Here is a 14224-nt window from a genome sequence, read left to right on the forward strand (position 1 = left end):
AGAGTAATAGATCTTGAATGTCAGAGATTTCTGATCTAAGGAATTTGCGTTTTGTCATGATGTGGATTAATGTAATTTTGATTGGAGTTGAATTTAGATCCCGTGATGATGAATGGAATCGAATGAATATTGTCCACGTCCACAACTAGTTTTTAATTATATTAAGATGTTCATGTCCACAACTAATTTATAATTATGTTATCTAAGCTTTCGTGTTCATGTCCACATTTTGTTTACACATTAATATATATATATATATATATATATATATATATATATATATAATATATGAAAATAGATCTTAAAAGATAGACAATTTTATAAATAGTTTATTATGAAAATTATTTTTGTTTAATATATTTTAGAACTTGAGATAAAAGTAAATAACTATATAAAGTAGAATAAGAAAAATAATAAAATGAAATAAGAAGAGGAGAGATAATATTTTTAGTTTATGGTCACTTTTTGACAAAAGAAAGTGTGTTAACTGATAAGTGTCTTGTTGTATAATTTGAATGTGGGAAAGTGTAATGTAAAATATTTAGTAAAAAAATACCACAAATATCTTCGGATTTTGACTATTGTAAATCTCATTTACGTATTTGAATTTTGAGAGAATTTGGATTAACATTACACAGCAAATCTTCCTTTTGCTCCTTCCCTTGTCCAAAATTGGTTTTGCCCGCCAATGTGGCTTCGGCGAGGGTTTCTTCGACAAAACCCCACTCAACCTAAAATCTGATTTGGCGAGAAACGCTGTCTACTTATCTCACGCGAAAAGAAAGGCGTAGATCCTCCCTAAACTAAAACAGAGCATCAAGTGAAATGGGACCCGAGTTTCCGATCGAACTCGTTGAAGAAGAAGATGGAGTGAGTTACCACCGAGTCTCTTTCTGGCTGGGTCAATTCAGATTTCCTTATTTAAAGTTATTTTTGTTTTTGCAGTTCGATTGGGAAGCAGCAGTCAGAGAAATCGACTTGGCTTGCCTCAAATCCTTAAACCCTTCTTCTTCTTCTTCGACCCATTTCACCAACGACAATGGCACTAAACCTGCTAAAAGACAATCTACTCTCGATCGATTCATCGATCGATCTACTCCGGATCCTCCTGTTGTTTCCGACCCGAGTTTCGAGTGTGGTACTAACGACAACACTCCCAGCGTCGGGATTGATCCTGAGACAGCTAAAACTTGGATTTATCCAGGTTTGTAGACTTTACCATGATTCTCTCTTTTATAAAACTGACATTAACTTTTTTTTTTTTTTAATTTCAGTAAACGTTCCTCTAAGAGATTATCAGTTTGCTATAACCAAGACTGCTTTGTTTTCAAACACATTAGTTGCTTTACCAACAGGCCTTGGTAAAACGCTCATAGCTGCAGTTGTAATGTATAATTACTTCAGATGGTTTCCACAAGGTAGAACAAACCCACTTTTGTCTCCATGATTAGAATCTGCGCTTATCCTTTGTTTTGCCAGGTAAAATTGTCTTTGCCGCACCTTCTAGGCCTCTTGTGATGCAGCAGATTGAGGCCTGCCATAATATCGTGGGGATACCACAAGTATGTCATTTGATTCTCTTCCACAAACAGTGATTTTTGATTGAGCATCTGTTCTGGGTTTAAACTGACTGCAGGAATGGACGATTGACTTGACGGGTCAGACTTGCCCTTCCAAAAGAGCTTCCTTGTGGAAAACCAAAAGGGTTTTCTTTGTCACTCCACAAGTTCTTGAGAAGGATATACAGTCAGGTGATGCTCTGATTCAAAACATCCCCTGCTGAAACCTCGTAATGTGGTTCATATACTTATAACAAAAACCGTCCCTTTCAGGAACGTGTGTTACCAACTGCTTGGTTTGCTTGGTGATCGACGAGGCACATCGAGCTTTAGGGAATTATTCTTATTGTGTTGTAGTTCGTGAGGTTTGTTTGCCTACGCTTTTATCTTGTACCATCTCTATGTGTTGATCAAGATAAAGGGACCAAATTAATTCCCTGTTTTAAACTTTTAGTTGATGGCAGTACCAGTGCAGTTGAGAATATTGGCTCTTACTGCAACTCCTGGATGTAAGTGATTGATTTTTTTGGTTATTATATGAATCTCATCACTCATTAACTTGTTGGATGCCATTTTTCAGCAAAGACACAGGCCATACAGGGTATCCTTGATAATTTGCAGATATCAACACTTGAATATCGAAACGAGAGTGACCATGATGTCTGCCCTTATGTCCACGACAGAAAAGTAGAACTAATCGAGGTTCAAGCTCGTTTCCGGTTTTTCTTTTTCTTTCCAAAATGTGTTCCAAATTCATTTTTAATAATTGTAGCCGTCTTTGTGGCAGAGCAGGTTCCCTTGGGTAAAGATGCAGATGAGGTATCTAAACGCCTATTAGATGTTATACGTCCATATGCAGTCAGGCTTAAAAATTTCGGGGTCATTCTAATAAGGGATTATCAAACTGTAAGTGCCTCGACTGAATCCTTATATCTCTCTTTTCACCACTAGCGTCAATGCTCATGTCATCTAAGGTTTTGACAGTTGAGTCCACACGAATTACTTATGGCAAGGGATAAGTTTCGTGAAGCACCTGTACCAGGCATTCCCCATATAAGTCACGGAGATGTAGAATCTTGCTTTGCAGCTCTTATCACGCTTTATCACATTCGCAAGCTTCTTTCTAGTCATGGAATAAGGCCAGCGTATGAGATGCTTGAAGAAAAACTCCAGGAAGGGTATGCTTTTACTTTCAATAAACTAAGAAGTTGCCTCTAAGACTAAGACTATCACTCTCCGCAGGCCATTTGCTAGGTTGATGAGTAAGAATGAAGATATTAGGATGACGAAGCTTTTGATGCAGCAAAGGTTGTCGAACGGAGCACCAAGCCCGAAATTGTCCAAGATGTTGGAGATTCTAGTTGATCACTACAGTATGTTTTCTTTTTAGATCTTGATCAGGGCGTGTTGATAGTTCTCAGCTAATTGAATATTCATATGATTTTATTCTATGGTTGCAGAAATAAAAGATCCGAGGACATCACGGGTCATTATTTTCTCGAATTTCAGAGGAAGCGTAAGGTCTGTATAATCGTTGTTTTTGTTCCCTTGTTTTACTATCTATCACGTTTCTTCTCTTGCATTTACGTAACTTCATTCATTTCAGAGACATAATGGACGCATTAAGTAATATTGGAGATGTTGTCAAAGCAACTGAGTTTATTGGTCAAAGTTCAGGTTTGTTACTTTCATTTTCAGTTACTCAGAAGTATCATTTATAATTTTCACAGTGAATGTTTATTGCAGGTAAGACACTGAAGGGACAGTCGCAAAAAGTTCAGCAGGCTGTTCTGGAGGTATTCATGTTCCCCTTGATCTGATTTATTGAAAAAGTTTCAACCTTGATTTGTTTTTACACCATCCCTTGCGTGATATACATACAGAAATTTAGATCTGGTGGGTTTAATGTTATTGTTGCAACATCTATCGGCGAAGAAGGCTTGGATATCATGGAAGTCGACTTAGTTATATGTTTTGATGCTAATGTATCCCCTCTGAGGATGATCCAACGCATGGGAAGAACTGGAAGGAAAAATAATGGCCGAGTTGATATCCTTAAGCTTGACCCTTTCATTACATATATTTCCAGTGCCACTTTTATCGGATTATGTCATTCCTTGACAAGCCTTTACTAGTTCTTGCTTGTGAAGGATCTGAAAAGAATAGCTATATGCGAAAGAAAGCAAATGGCCAAGCCATTAAAAAACACATGCGGAATGGAGGAATGAATAGTTTTAATTTTCATCCTAGTCCAAGGATGGTAAGAGCTGTTTAAAACTCTTTCTTTCTTCATCAAATTTGTTTTCCTTACTTTTTTTTTTTTTTTTGCTTCAGTATTCAACTTTCATATACTCTTGTCATGTGTTATTATAGATTCCCCATGTTTATAAGCCAGAAGTTCAGCATGTTAAGTTTTCGATCGAGCAATTCATTCCACGTGGAAAGAAGCTACAAGATGAGCCTGCCGCTGAGACTCCAGCTTTCAAGAAAAAGCTTACACCGGAAGAGATGGATATGCTCGCCAAGTATTTCAAACCCAACGAGGAAAAGTGGAGAGTTTCCTTGATTGCTTTCCCTCACTTCCAAACATTGCCATCCTTAGTGCACAAAGTAATGCATTCACGCCAAACAAGCATATTAATTGATGCTATGCAGCATCTGCAAGAGACAACTTTGACAGAGCAAAGTAAAAGCTTCTTCATTAAGGTGTGGATCGTAATATTGGTATATAAAATTGGTCTTTCCTTGCTTTCATTTTCACTTACGTGGAATCACTTGCTCTGATAGTATGGAGCTCCTTTGGCTGAAAGAGATGAGCTTGACGCAGGTCTGAGGGTTGGTGATGATCCGAAAGGTAAATTTAGTCTCATTCAATCTTATTCTAACAGTCGCATGGATATGATTTACCCTTAGCTAGTAGGAGGTCTATAGACGCCATGGTCGAAAGAGCCTATTTAGGGATGTACTCTCTGCTCTGTTTAGATCCATGTCACTTCTCACAAACCCAAATAAATTGTCACTAAATTATAGGATGTAGATGTTTATAGACTCTAATAGGTTATGGTCTTTGTTTATGTGGGACTAATAACAGCACTCTTACGCGTGAAGCTGCAGGATGAATCGTAAAAAGTTCCAAACTTATATCCTGAAATCAATCTTTAGATGTTTTTCTATCGTACGTAATGCTAGAGTTCACTGCATCGAAGAACTACAAATTGCTACTGTCATGTATCTTCTGCATCTCATACATCTGAAAGGCAGGCCGTTCAATTGTATTAATGTGCAGATTTACCCTCTTTCGATGATTTGGATGTCAACACATCACAGAGAAAGGCAAAACAAGTTGTAGAATCTCCCACAAGCACATTAGAGACTACAGAGAAGGAATTCGAAGCATCTTCACCAACACACTGTTATCTTTTCAATTCAGAATGTGCGTCCGTTGATACTCTGGGGAAGGTCTTTATATTGCCGGTTCCTCTTTCATTATCTTCTAATGTACCAGGGTCAGACTATGTGGGAAGAGAAAAAGAACTTTCTTCCCCGAATAAATCCCACATTGACGTTGTTCCGATGGATAGTTCCTCAAAACATCGGCAAGATAGTATTCCATGCAAGTTAAAGCAAGGATTCTTGCCAGATTGTGCCAACGAGACTTTGGAGTCCCAAAGCCTTTTGAAATGGCACTCCACCGATGTAGGTAAAGGAGATATAGAGAATTGTGCTGGAGAAATTATGATATCATCGGATGAAGAAGACGACTGTGAGGATTTGGAGCTTAGTCCAAGGCTCACTAACTTCATCAAGAGTGGCGTTGTTCCAGATTCACCTGTCTATGACCAAGGTTAGTGTTATATCCTGAACATTTACTATCGGTTAGAATGGGAAATATAACTAGATAGTTTTAAATGACTAGCATATCTGCTTGAATGTATTTTTGCATCTGCCATTGATTCAAACAGACGGAATGCATCAATCATAGTGTTTGGGGTTGCGGTTGCAGCTTGCAACTGACTGCAACCACATAGCTTTGGTATTAGATAAGTTGTACATATACATTCTTCAATGAGAACATCTGGAATTTGAGCCCGTAATAGAAATAAAACTCAGAAACATGTTTACTTTGACACATCTATATAACTTTTCTATTCCATTTGTGCAAACAAAGACTTGGAACTTATTATATTCTGATAACATCTTTAACGCTGCAGGAGTTGCATACGAAGCAAACAGAGAAGAAGACCTTGATCTTCCACCCACGAGTTTAAGTAATGAATTGGAAGAAGAGCCATCGACACCTGAGAAAAAGGTTCACATTGCTTCCACGGCCAATGAATTCAGAACTCCTCAGAAGGAAGAAGATTTAGCCAACGAAACAGAAAGCTTCGCTGTTTCTCCAATGCCTGAGGAGTGGAGAACTCCCTTGGCGAATATCACGAACGCAAGCAGCAGCGCTAGCAAAGATTGGCGCGTGAGTTCGGGAGAAAAGTCAGAAACTCTTCGACAGCCTCGCAAGTTGAAGAGACTTCGTAGACTTGGAGATTGCTCGAGTGCTGTGAAGGAGAATAATCCTGGTACTGCAAAGACAGACCATATCCGATCTCGTTCTCGCAGTGAAAAGAACATAAGAGGTAATATGATTCTGTATTTCCTTGTTCAAATAACTTGACATCACCAGAATCTACTTTCATTAATGTGGAAGATTTAAGTCGAATTTTACACTTTGTGCATTAGCGACAGTAATTTTTTTTTTATTCAACGTAAAGTGAAACACTTGTTACATTGACCTGTTTGAGTAATTGGCTAATTAGTTGCTCTGTGTTCAAGGCAAGAAGAAGATACGCGCAGATAATAATGCTAGAATCTTCATTGATGCGGAAGCTGAGTAAGTTATCATCTAATCCAAAAACAACCATCTGATTATCTTTCTTACTTTCACAGATCAATTTGTAGTTTTCCTTGATACAGAGTTTGACATTTACTTGCTTAAACCTGTCTTATTGATTAGGGTGTCTTCGGAATCAGAAATTTCGGTTGATGAGAACGTAGATTTGACCAGCGATTCATTTGAAGATAGCTTCATAGATGACGGTACAATGCCTACAGCAAATACTCAAGCCGAGTGTGCTAAAGTTGACATGATGGCCGTTTACAGGTATATATCGAATCAAAACAAGTCTTTCTTCTACTATGAGTAAAATGGTCTATGAGTTTACTAAGAATCATAAGCTATGGTTTCCACAGACGTTCTCTACTCAGCCAATCACCAGTACCGGGAAGATTTCGTGATGTAGTTGCATCAAGTCCGAGTCCTTATTCTTCTGGTCTCTTGAAGACAATAAATGAGAGCAGAAGCGACTCAGATAAATCATTGTCCTCTCTTAGAACCCCACAAACAACGAACAACGAGTCAAACAAGGATGCAATGGCCACAGGAGACTTTTCGGTAGCACAAATCTCAACAGACAGCCGGAAAAGGAAATTCAGCTTATGCAACTCAGCGAATGTCCCAGTGATTAACTTGGAAAACAAGTTTGAAGCTCATGCACAAGCCACGGAGAAGGAAAGCCATGAAGGTCCGAGAAGCAATGCAGGTGCATCACAGTACAAAGATGAGGATGAAGATGATGATGCATTCTACGCGACACTGGACTTTGATGCCATGGAAGCGCATGCGACATTGCTATTGTCGAAACAAAGGTCAGACAAGAAAACAAAAGAAGATGCATCGGTGAAACCTCATCTGGGCAATCAGAGGAATGATGGTTTGCCGAATGATGGGCCATCTTTTGATCTTGGTTTGTGGTGATTATTCTCCTATTAAGTTAAAGTGTATAAAGGTTGACATTTGGATGTATGTTTTGTGTATTTAGTTTGTGTCATATTTATCTTAATGAGAACAATCTATTAATTATCAAGCCCACTAATTATCTTAGTGGGAGCTGCTGGAACAGTATGTTGTAGACCAAGAAGACATACCGATGATTTTGCTGGAGTAGCTACACCAAAAATGGTCAATATACAATCAAGTCTGGATATTGGGTAACTACAAATATAATGACAGATGACCAGGAAAAATAAGTTCTAAAGCTTAGTATAACCAAACTTCAAGGTTTTGCTTGGAAAGTGAATGCACCACAAAAAATTTGTCATTTTATATGGCAATTAATCTCAGGACAGGTAGCGGTCACAAGGAATCAGGTACGTCACAATATGCGATATGATAAGTACTGTCCAAGATGTGGAGAGCCAGAATAAACTGTTACTCATGCGATCTTGCCCACCGGCCTTACAAACATGGGCATTATCATCAACACTGTCAAGCTCTAAAAATTTCCCGATCTCGAGTATCTACGCCAACATGGACTGTCTATTTTGGAGGAAGAATAGTATTATGGAGCCAGAAGATGATAGAAATACTTATCCTTGGATAATCAGGTATATTTGGAAGGCTAGGAATGATAGGCTATTTAGAGGTATAGACATTGACCCATTGAAACTAGTCAGATATGCAGTGAGTGAGTGTCATGCTTGATACAATGCAAATGATACTAGACAGGTTCCTCCACAAGCATTAATTGTTGAAAAAACACAAGCCTTAAGCTTGAGTAATATTTGCATGGTGGATGGTTCATGGACCTCCACAAGTCAATACAATGAAATTGGATGGGTTTGGAAGGATAGCATGGAAAAGATCCAATTAATGGGGACACATAACCTAAGGAGGCATGAGACATCACTATACTCGGAACTGGATCTATACTCGGAACTGGAAGCGCTAAGATGGGCAATGGAGAGCATGCTACAACATTCGACATGTCAGGGATTTGAGACAAATTGCAAGGACCTGATTGCAATGATAACAGACCCACAAGCTTGGCCAAACTTCTCAACTGAGTAGGAGGTCATTCAAATTCTCCAGATGTGTTTTTCCGACTTCAAGATCAGCTACTTCCCAAGGGCGCCAAGTGAAATTGATGATTCGCTAGCTAGGAATACCCGTTCTTTGATACCAAATGACCAAAACCTCCTGAGGAGTCGGCACTCTAAGTTGGTAAAGGGGAGAAGCCTTGCTGCTATGAAACTGTACAGTTTCAAAGGCAAGGGATGTGGAGTGAATGGTCGCACGAAAGATGCATAAGGCCTTCAATATTCCAACTCAATGCCCTAAGATATGACACACCAAGAAGGATCAAAAAGATCAATGGATATTTCACACCATTGAAAGAAAAGTGAGAATCACTCTCAAGGTTCCAAAAATAATCACTCAAAAGCTTATTTTATTCCATAGAGATTACAACTTATTTATAGGAAACTAAACTTGTTGAGAGAGCTATATAATTAATACATAGGAAATCACAAAATAGTGCATGGAGGAGAGAGAAGGTTCTTGGAAGAAGCAATCCTTGCATGCATGAGAGAGAAGCTTTCGATGCAATTTAGTTTCTGATTTTCGTCACTTTTTTTGGACAGCAAATAAACCACTTGATTTTGATTTTTTTTTGGCTTGTAACTCCATAAAATGGGCTAGACATGTTACCTAACATCATGGGTTGATTTCTAAATATTTTTCTTGTCCATAACTTCATAAATCAGCCTAAGATCACATCATACTCCTCCTCTTCAAAAACATTTGTCCTCAAATCTTGTTCTATGGAGAAAGAAAACTTGAACACACACTTCCAAAAGATCCAACAGATTTGTTGAACATAAATGTATAAAACTCTTTTTTTTTTGTAGAAGATGGATAGATGAGAATGATGGATATAGAAGTGAATACCAAACTCAAAGTGTTGCTTTGATACCAAATGACCAAAACCTCCTCGAGAGTCGGCATTCTAAGTTGGTAAAGGGGAGAAGCCTTGCTGCTATGAAACCATAAAGTTTTAAAGGCAAGGGATACGGAGTGAATGGTCGCACGAAGGATGCAAAATGCCTTCAATATTCCAACTCAATGCCATAAGATATGACACACCAAGACGGATCAAAAGGATCAAAAAGATCAAAGGATATTTCATACCATTGAAAGAAAAGTGAGAATCACTCTCAAGGTTCCAAAAATAATCACTCAAAAGCTTATTTTATTCCATTAGAGATTACAACTTATTTATAGGAAACTAAACTTGTTGAGAAAGCTATATAACTAATACATAGGAAATCACAAAACAGTGCATTAAGGAGAGAGAAGGTTCTTGGAAGAAGCAATCTTTGCATGCATGAGAAAGAACTTTCCATGCTATTTAGTTTCTGGTTTTCGTCATTTTTATTGGACAGCAAAGAAACCACTTAATTTTGATTTTTTTTCTTGGGCTTGTAACTCCATAAAATGGGCTGGACATGTTATCTAACATCATGAGTTGATTTCTAAATATTTTTCTTGTCCATAACTTCATAAATCAGCCCAATATCACATCATACTCCTCCTCTTCAAAAACATTTGTCCTCAAATCTGGCTCTATGGAGAAAGAAAACTTGAACACACACTTCCAAAAGATCCAGCAGATTTGTTGAACATAAATGTATAAAACTCTTTTTTTTTTGTAGAAGATGGATATATGAGAATGATGGATATAGAAGTGAATACCAAACTCAGTGTTGCCCTGATAACAAATGATGAAAACTCCCGAGGAGTCGACACTCTAAGTTGGTAAAGGGAATAAGCCTTGCTGCTATGAAACCGTAAAGCTTCAAAGACAAGGGATGTGGAGTGAATGGTCACACGAAGGATGCGGAAGGCCTTCGATATTCCAACTAAATGCCTTAGGATATGACACACCTAGACGACAATGAGGATGATTCCCTGGATATGACGCACCAGGATTAATCGGTTTGATCTCTTGGATATGACGCACCAAGACAGATCGAACATATCAATGGATAATACACATTATTGAATGAAAAGCGAGAATCACCTTCAAGGTTCCAAAAATAATCACTCAAAGCTTATTTTATTTCATTAGAGATTACACCTTATTTATAAAAAAACTAAACTTGTTGAAAAAACTATATAATTAATACATAGGAAATCACTAAACAGTGCATGGAGGAGAGAGAAAGTTCTTGGAAGAAGCAATCCTTGCATGCAAGAGAAAGAAGATTTCCATGCAATTTAGTTTCTGATTTTCGTCACTTTTCTTGGACAGCAAAGAAACCACTTGATTTTGATTCTTCTTGGGCTTGTAACTCCATAAAATGGGCTGGACATGTTACCTAACATCATGGGTTTATTTCTAAATATTTTTCATGTCCAGAACTTCATAAATCAGCCCAAGATCACATCATACTCCTCATCTTCAAAAAGATTTGTCCTCAAATCTTGCTCTCTGAAGAAAGAAAACTTGAACACACACTTCCTAAAGATCCAGCAGATTTGTAGAACATAAATAATAAAACTCTTTTTTTTTTTGTAGAAGATGGATAGATGAGAATGGTGGATAATAGTAGTGAATACCAAACTCGGAGTGTTGCTCTGATACCAAATGATGAAAACCTCCCGAGGAGTTGACACTCTAAGTTGGTAAAGGGGATAAGCCTTGCTGCTATGAAACCTTAAATCTTCAAAGACAAGAGATGTGGAGTGAATGGTCGCACGAAGGATGCAGAAGGCCTTCGATATTCCAACTCAATGCCTTAGGATATGACGCACCTAGACGACAATGAGGATGATTCCCTGGATATGACGCACCAGGACGAATCGGTGTGATCCCTTGGATATGACGCACCAAGACGGATCGAAAAGATCAATGAATATTATACACCATTGAATGAAAAGCGAGAATCACTCTCAAGGTTCCAAAAAAATCACTCAAAGCTTATTTTATTCAATTAGAGATTACACCTTATTTATAGGAAACTAAACTTGTTGAGAAACCTAGATAATTAATACATATAGGAATCACAAAACAGTGCATGGAGGAGAGAGAAGGTTCTTGGAAGAAGCAATCGCAATCCTTGCATGCAGGAGAAAGAAGCTTTTCATACAATTTAGTTTCTGAGTTTCGTCATTTCTCTTGGACAGCAAAGAAACCACTTGATTTTGATTCTTCTTGGGCTTGTAACTTCATAAAATGGGCTGTACATGTCACCTAACATCACGGGTTGATTTCTAAATATTTTCCATGTCCAGAACTTCATAAGTCAGCCCAAGATCACATCAATAGTCTTAAGAATGACCAAACAAAGGCAATCATCTCTCAAACGGGATTTCACTCAAAATATGAATAAAAGAGCCTAAGATTATTTATGCAACTAAAACAGAAGAGAAGTGAAAACATCATGACGAAGCTGCCAACATATTTAGATGGGTCAACGTATTTATCTAAGAATTCTAAGAATTATTCTATTGATGACACGTGGCTACCAAAAAATGTTGTAATACTTCTCAATTAACATATAGAGGATGATTAGTACTACTGAATGAAGTTGTATCTTTCAAAATTTGAAGATACTTATTTTAGTTTGTTGATTGATTGGCATTGTAAATGTCACAATAAATGTTATAAACATGTACTAAGAAGAAGAAATAAAAAATTTATATCATATTGGTTTGTTATCAAAGAATCTACACAACATACTCTTTTGGAGTGTATTGATTTAAGTGTTTTAGGAGATTTTGGAGTGTTTTAATTTTGGTGGGATTTAGATGAGTTTTGAAGTTGTTTGAGTGGTTTAAATAAAATTTTAAAAATAAAAGTAAAATTTATAGGGGATTTGGTAAGATATTTTCTAAAAAAATTAGAATTGTTTAGGTGATTTGAAATGGTAATATATAACTGATATTTCTCTGTTGCAAGCTTTTCCCCATCTTTGCCTCTTCTTGCTGAAAAACAGTGTGTGTCGGTTTCTCATTGACTCATTGCTGAAGAAGACTTTCGTATAAAGTAGAATCATATTATATATTTTGTTCCATGCTAAGATAAAATTTCATTTAAGCTCCACTATTCTCTCCATGCTCCTGCTTTATGCTGTCTGTGTCCAAAGGATTTAGCATTTAATTCGTTTCAGAGTCGCTGCTATCTCATTCTTGTGCGGATATCTTTCTGGTCAACACAAATCGACACGATAGACTCTAGGCATTGAGCCCAATGTCCGTGCAAATTCCACAACATACTGCACCTGAGAAACCATTTGAAACAGTGTGAATTGAGCAACAAAAACTGGAATGAAAAAGTGCTAGCAGGAAGAAGAGTACGTACGTGTCCACCAATATCAGAACCCCGACCAAAATCCATGTTTTCACCACGTATCAAACCATGAAGACTACAAAAAAATTTCAGAACAACTACAACTTAAAACTCACACGTACAGAACACCCTTACATTCCATTAAGAGTAGCATCATATACCTTATCAAGACGATGTAAAGATTTTTTTTGTGTCGGTCAAATCTATTCTCAAAGACGTCAACATAGCTGATCTGGGACATTCTTCCCTTGGTGTTTCCATCACTATAAAGTATTCTTACTTTCTAAAAGGAACATGGTGAAAAAGTTTAGTTATCTCAACAGAAAAACACTCAACTGAATATCCCACAATCAATGACAAGGCTACATTTTTTACCAAAAAAAAAAAGACGACTACATTGAGTCTGTGAGAGGATGGAAGCAGGCTGACGACTAGGCTCATAGAGGTGGAAGAGGGATTGAGGATTAGCGAGGTAAATTAAAAACTGAAATCCTCAGATACGAGCTCGTCGGTGGCAACAGAAGGGATAAAGAGTGGTGGCTCACTGGAGAGGAGAGAGCAAGAGGTGGGGTTGATGTGGATAAGAGAGTGGTGGTCCAATGAGGAAGAGAGAGAGGAGGATGTGATGTGGGAAAGAGAGTGGTAGCTGGGTGAGGAGGTATAGCAAAACGAGAACACAAAGCACGTCTCAAATCTTATGTGTTTGTACATATGTTCAGAATGTATTAACTAATATATTTTCAAGTTACTTTAAATAACATCTATGGACATATTATTCTACAAGAACTATTTCTAACTAAAAATGAGTTTCAAGTCTTCTAAAATCTTTATACAAAGTTTTTTTTACTACATAATGTTTACAATTGAATAACAATTGATTTGATATAGTTTTTTACTAATTGTTGATTGAATAACATGGAATTGCAAATGTGTTTTAGTGACTTTTCACAAATCTCATGTTGAATATACTTTTACAGTCGCTTTGTAAATAATAACCGCCTTAGGATAGAAAAGTTACAAAACATACAGTTTCAACATATTAATGCATACATCACTCATGATAATATGTTAATCAACTTAAATCATCTGGAAAACTACAATTTTTTTTGTTTAATGTTTGGTAATACTAATTAAAATAAAAAACATTCAAAGTATAATTATTTGCAATTTTGGTACGACTACTATTCCTGGATGACTGTGTGTAAATTTGGCAGCACACATGCGAATAAAAACGTGCACTTGTATGCCAAAATTCATTTTTACTTAGATTATACAATTATACTGATATTCCGTGTTTTTAGCGGTTTTAAACTCGTTTTGGAGAAATTAAATGGTCGGTTTTAATTAATGTTTTGGTCTATTTGATGCGTTTTGGTGTTCTTAAGTGTAATATGCAGGTTATTAGATAGCTTGCAAGAAAAGAACGCATTCGGGATTTATTCAGAAGCAAGATGGACCGAACAATGGACCGAACGAGAAGTA

General features: G+C 37.2%; 2 protein-coding genes across 4 annotated transcripts; one reads left to right on the forward strand and one right to left on the reverse strand.

The window, feature by feature from the left end:
• The first annotated feature begins 642 nt into the window (after positions 1–642).
• Positions 643–7495, forward strand: LOC106296164. Its single transcript, XM_013732239.1, has 23 exons — positions 643–870; positions 946–1204; positions 1275–1418; positions 1480–1562; positions 1637–1751; positions 1833–1924; positions 2014–2068; positions 2140–2261; positions 2352–2465; positions 2544–2737; positions 2802–2932; positions 3020–3080; positions 3166–3236; positions 3306–3355; positions 3443–3608; positions 3692–3819; positions 3933–4265; positions 4347–4413; positions 4846–5403; positions 5771–6190; positions 6387–6444; positions 6568–6714; positions 6804–7495. Exons 1-23 carry the CDS (start codon positions 826–828, stop codon positions 7366–7368), a joined length of 3978 nt encoding a protein of 1325 aa, XP_013587693.1. The 5' UTR covers positions 643–825; the 3' UTR covers positions 7369–7495.
• Positions 7496–12346: 4851 nt separating this feature from the next.
• LOC106293881 (probable sucrose-phosphate synthase 2) lies at positions 12347–13392 on the reverse strand. Of its 3 annotated transcripts, none has more exons than XM_013729517.1 (4): positions 13139–13392; positions 12904–13025; positions 12755–12818; positions 12347–12674 (listed from the first exon to the last, which is right to left on the reverse strand). In XM_013729517.1, the coding sequence occupies exons 1-4, from the start codon at positions 13181–13183 to the stop codon at positions 12603–12605; spliced, it is 303 nt and encodes a 100-aa protein (XP_013584971.1). In that variant the 5' UTR covers positions 13184–13392; the 3' UTR covers positions 12347–12602. The 3 variants fall into 3 exon arrangements, with proteins under 3 accessions (XP_013584971.1, XP_013584970.1, XP_013584969.1); XM_013729516.1 differs by having other exon boundaries at positions 12347–12668; positions 13118–13392; XM_013729515.1 differs by having other exon boundaries at positions 13118–13392.
• Between the last annotated feature and the right edge of the window lie 832 nt (positions 13393–14224).

Source organism: Brassica oleracea, chromosome C5 (genome assembly GCF_000695525.1).
Source record: "Brassica oleracea var. oleracea cultivar TO1000 chromosome C5, BOL, whole genome shotgun sequence".
Classification (NCBI taxonomy): domain Eukaryota; kingdom Viridiplantae; phylum Streptophyta; class Magnoliopsida; order Brassicales; family Brassicaceae; genus Brassica; species Brassica oleracea.

Bases quoted from the DNA above. Each gene is read 5' to 3' on its own strand.
- LOC106296164 (XM_013732239.1), top strand. From the start codon at position 826: ATGGGACCCGAGTTTCCGATCGAACTCGTTGAAGAAGAAGATGGA. The intron at 1,419-1,479 runs GTAGAACAAACC...TTGTTTTGCCAG, and splicing joins CTTCAGATGGTTTCCACAAG to GTAAAATTGTCTTTGCCGCA. The intron at 2,466-2,543 runs GTAAGTGCCTCG...AGGTTTTGACAG, and splicing joins TAATAAGGGATTATCAAACT to TTGAGTCCACACGAATTACT.
- LOC106293881 (XM_013729515.1), bottom strand. From the start codon at position 13,183: ATGAGCCTAGTCGTCAGCCTGCTTCCATCCTCTCACAGACTCAATGTA. The intron at 13,026-13,117 runs GTAAAAAATGTA...TGTTCCTTTTAG, and splicing joins TAGTCGTCTTTTTTTTTTTG to AAAGTAAGAATACTTTATAG. The intron at 12,675-12,754 runs GTACGTACTCTT...ATGGTTTCTCAG, and splicing joins GTTCTGATATTGGTGGACAC to GTGCAGTATGTTGTGGAATT.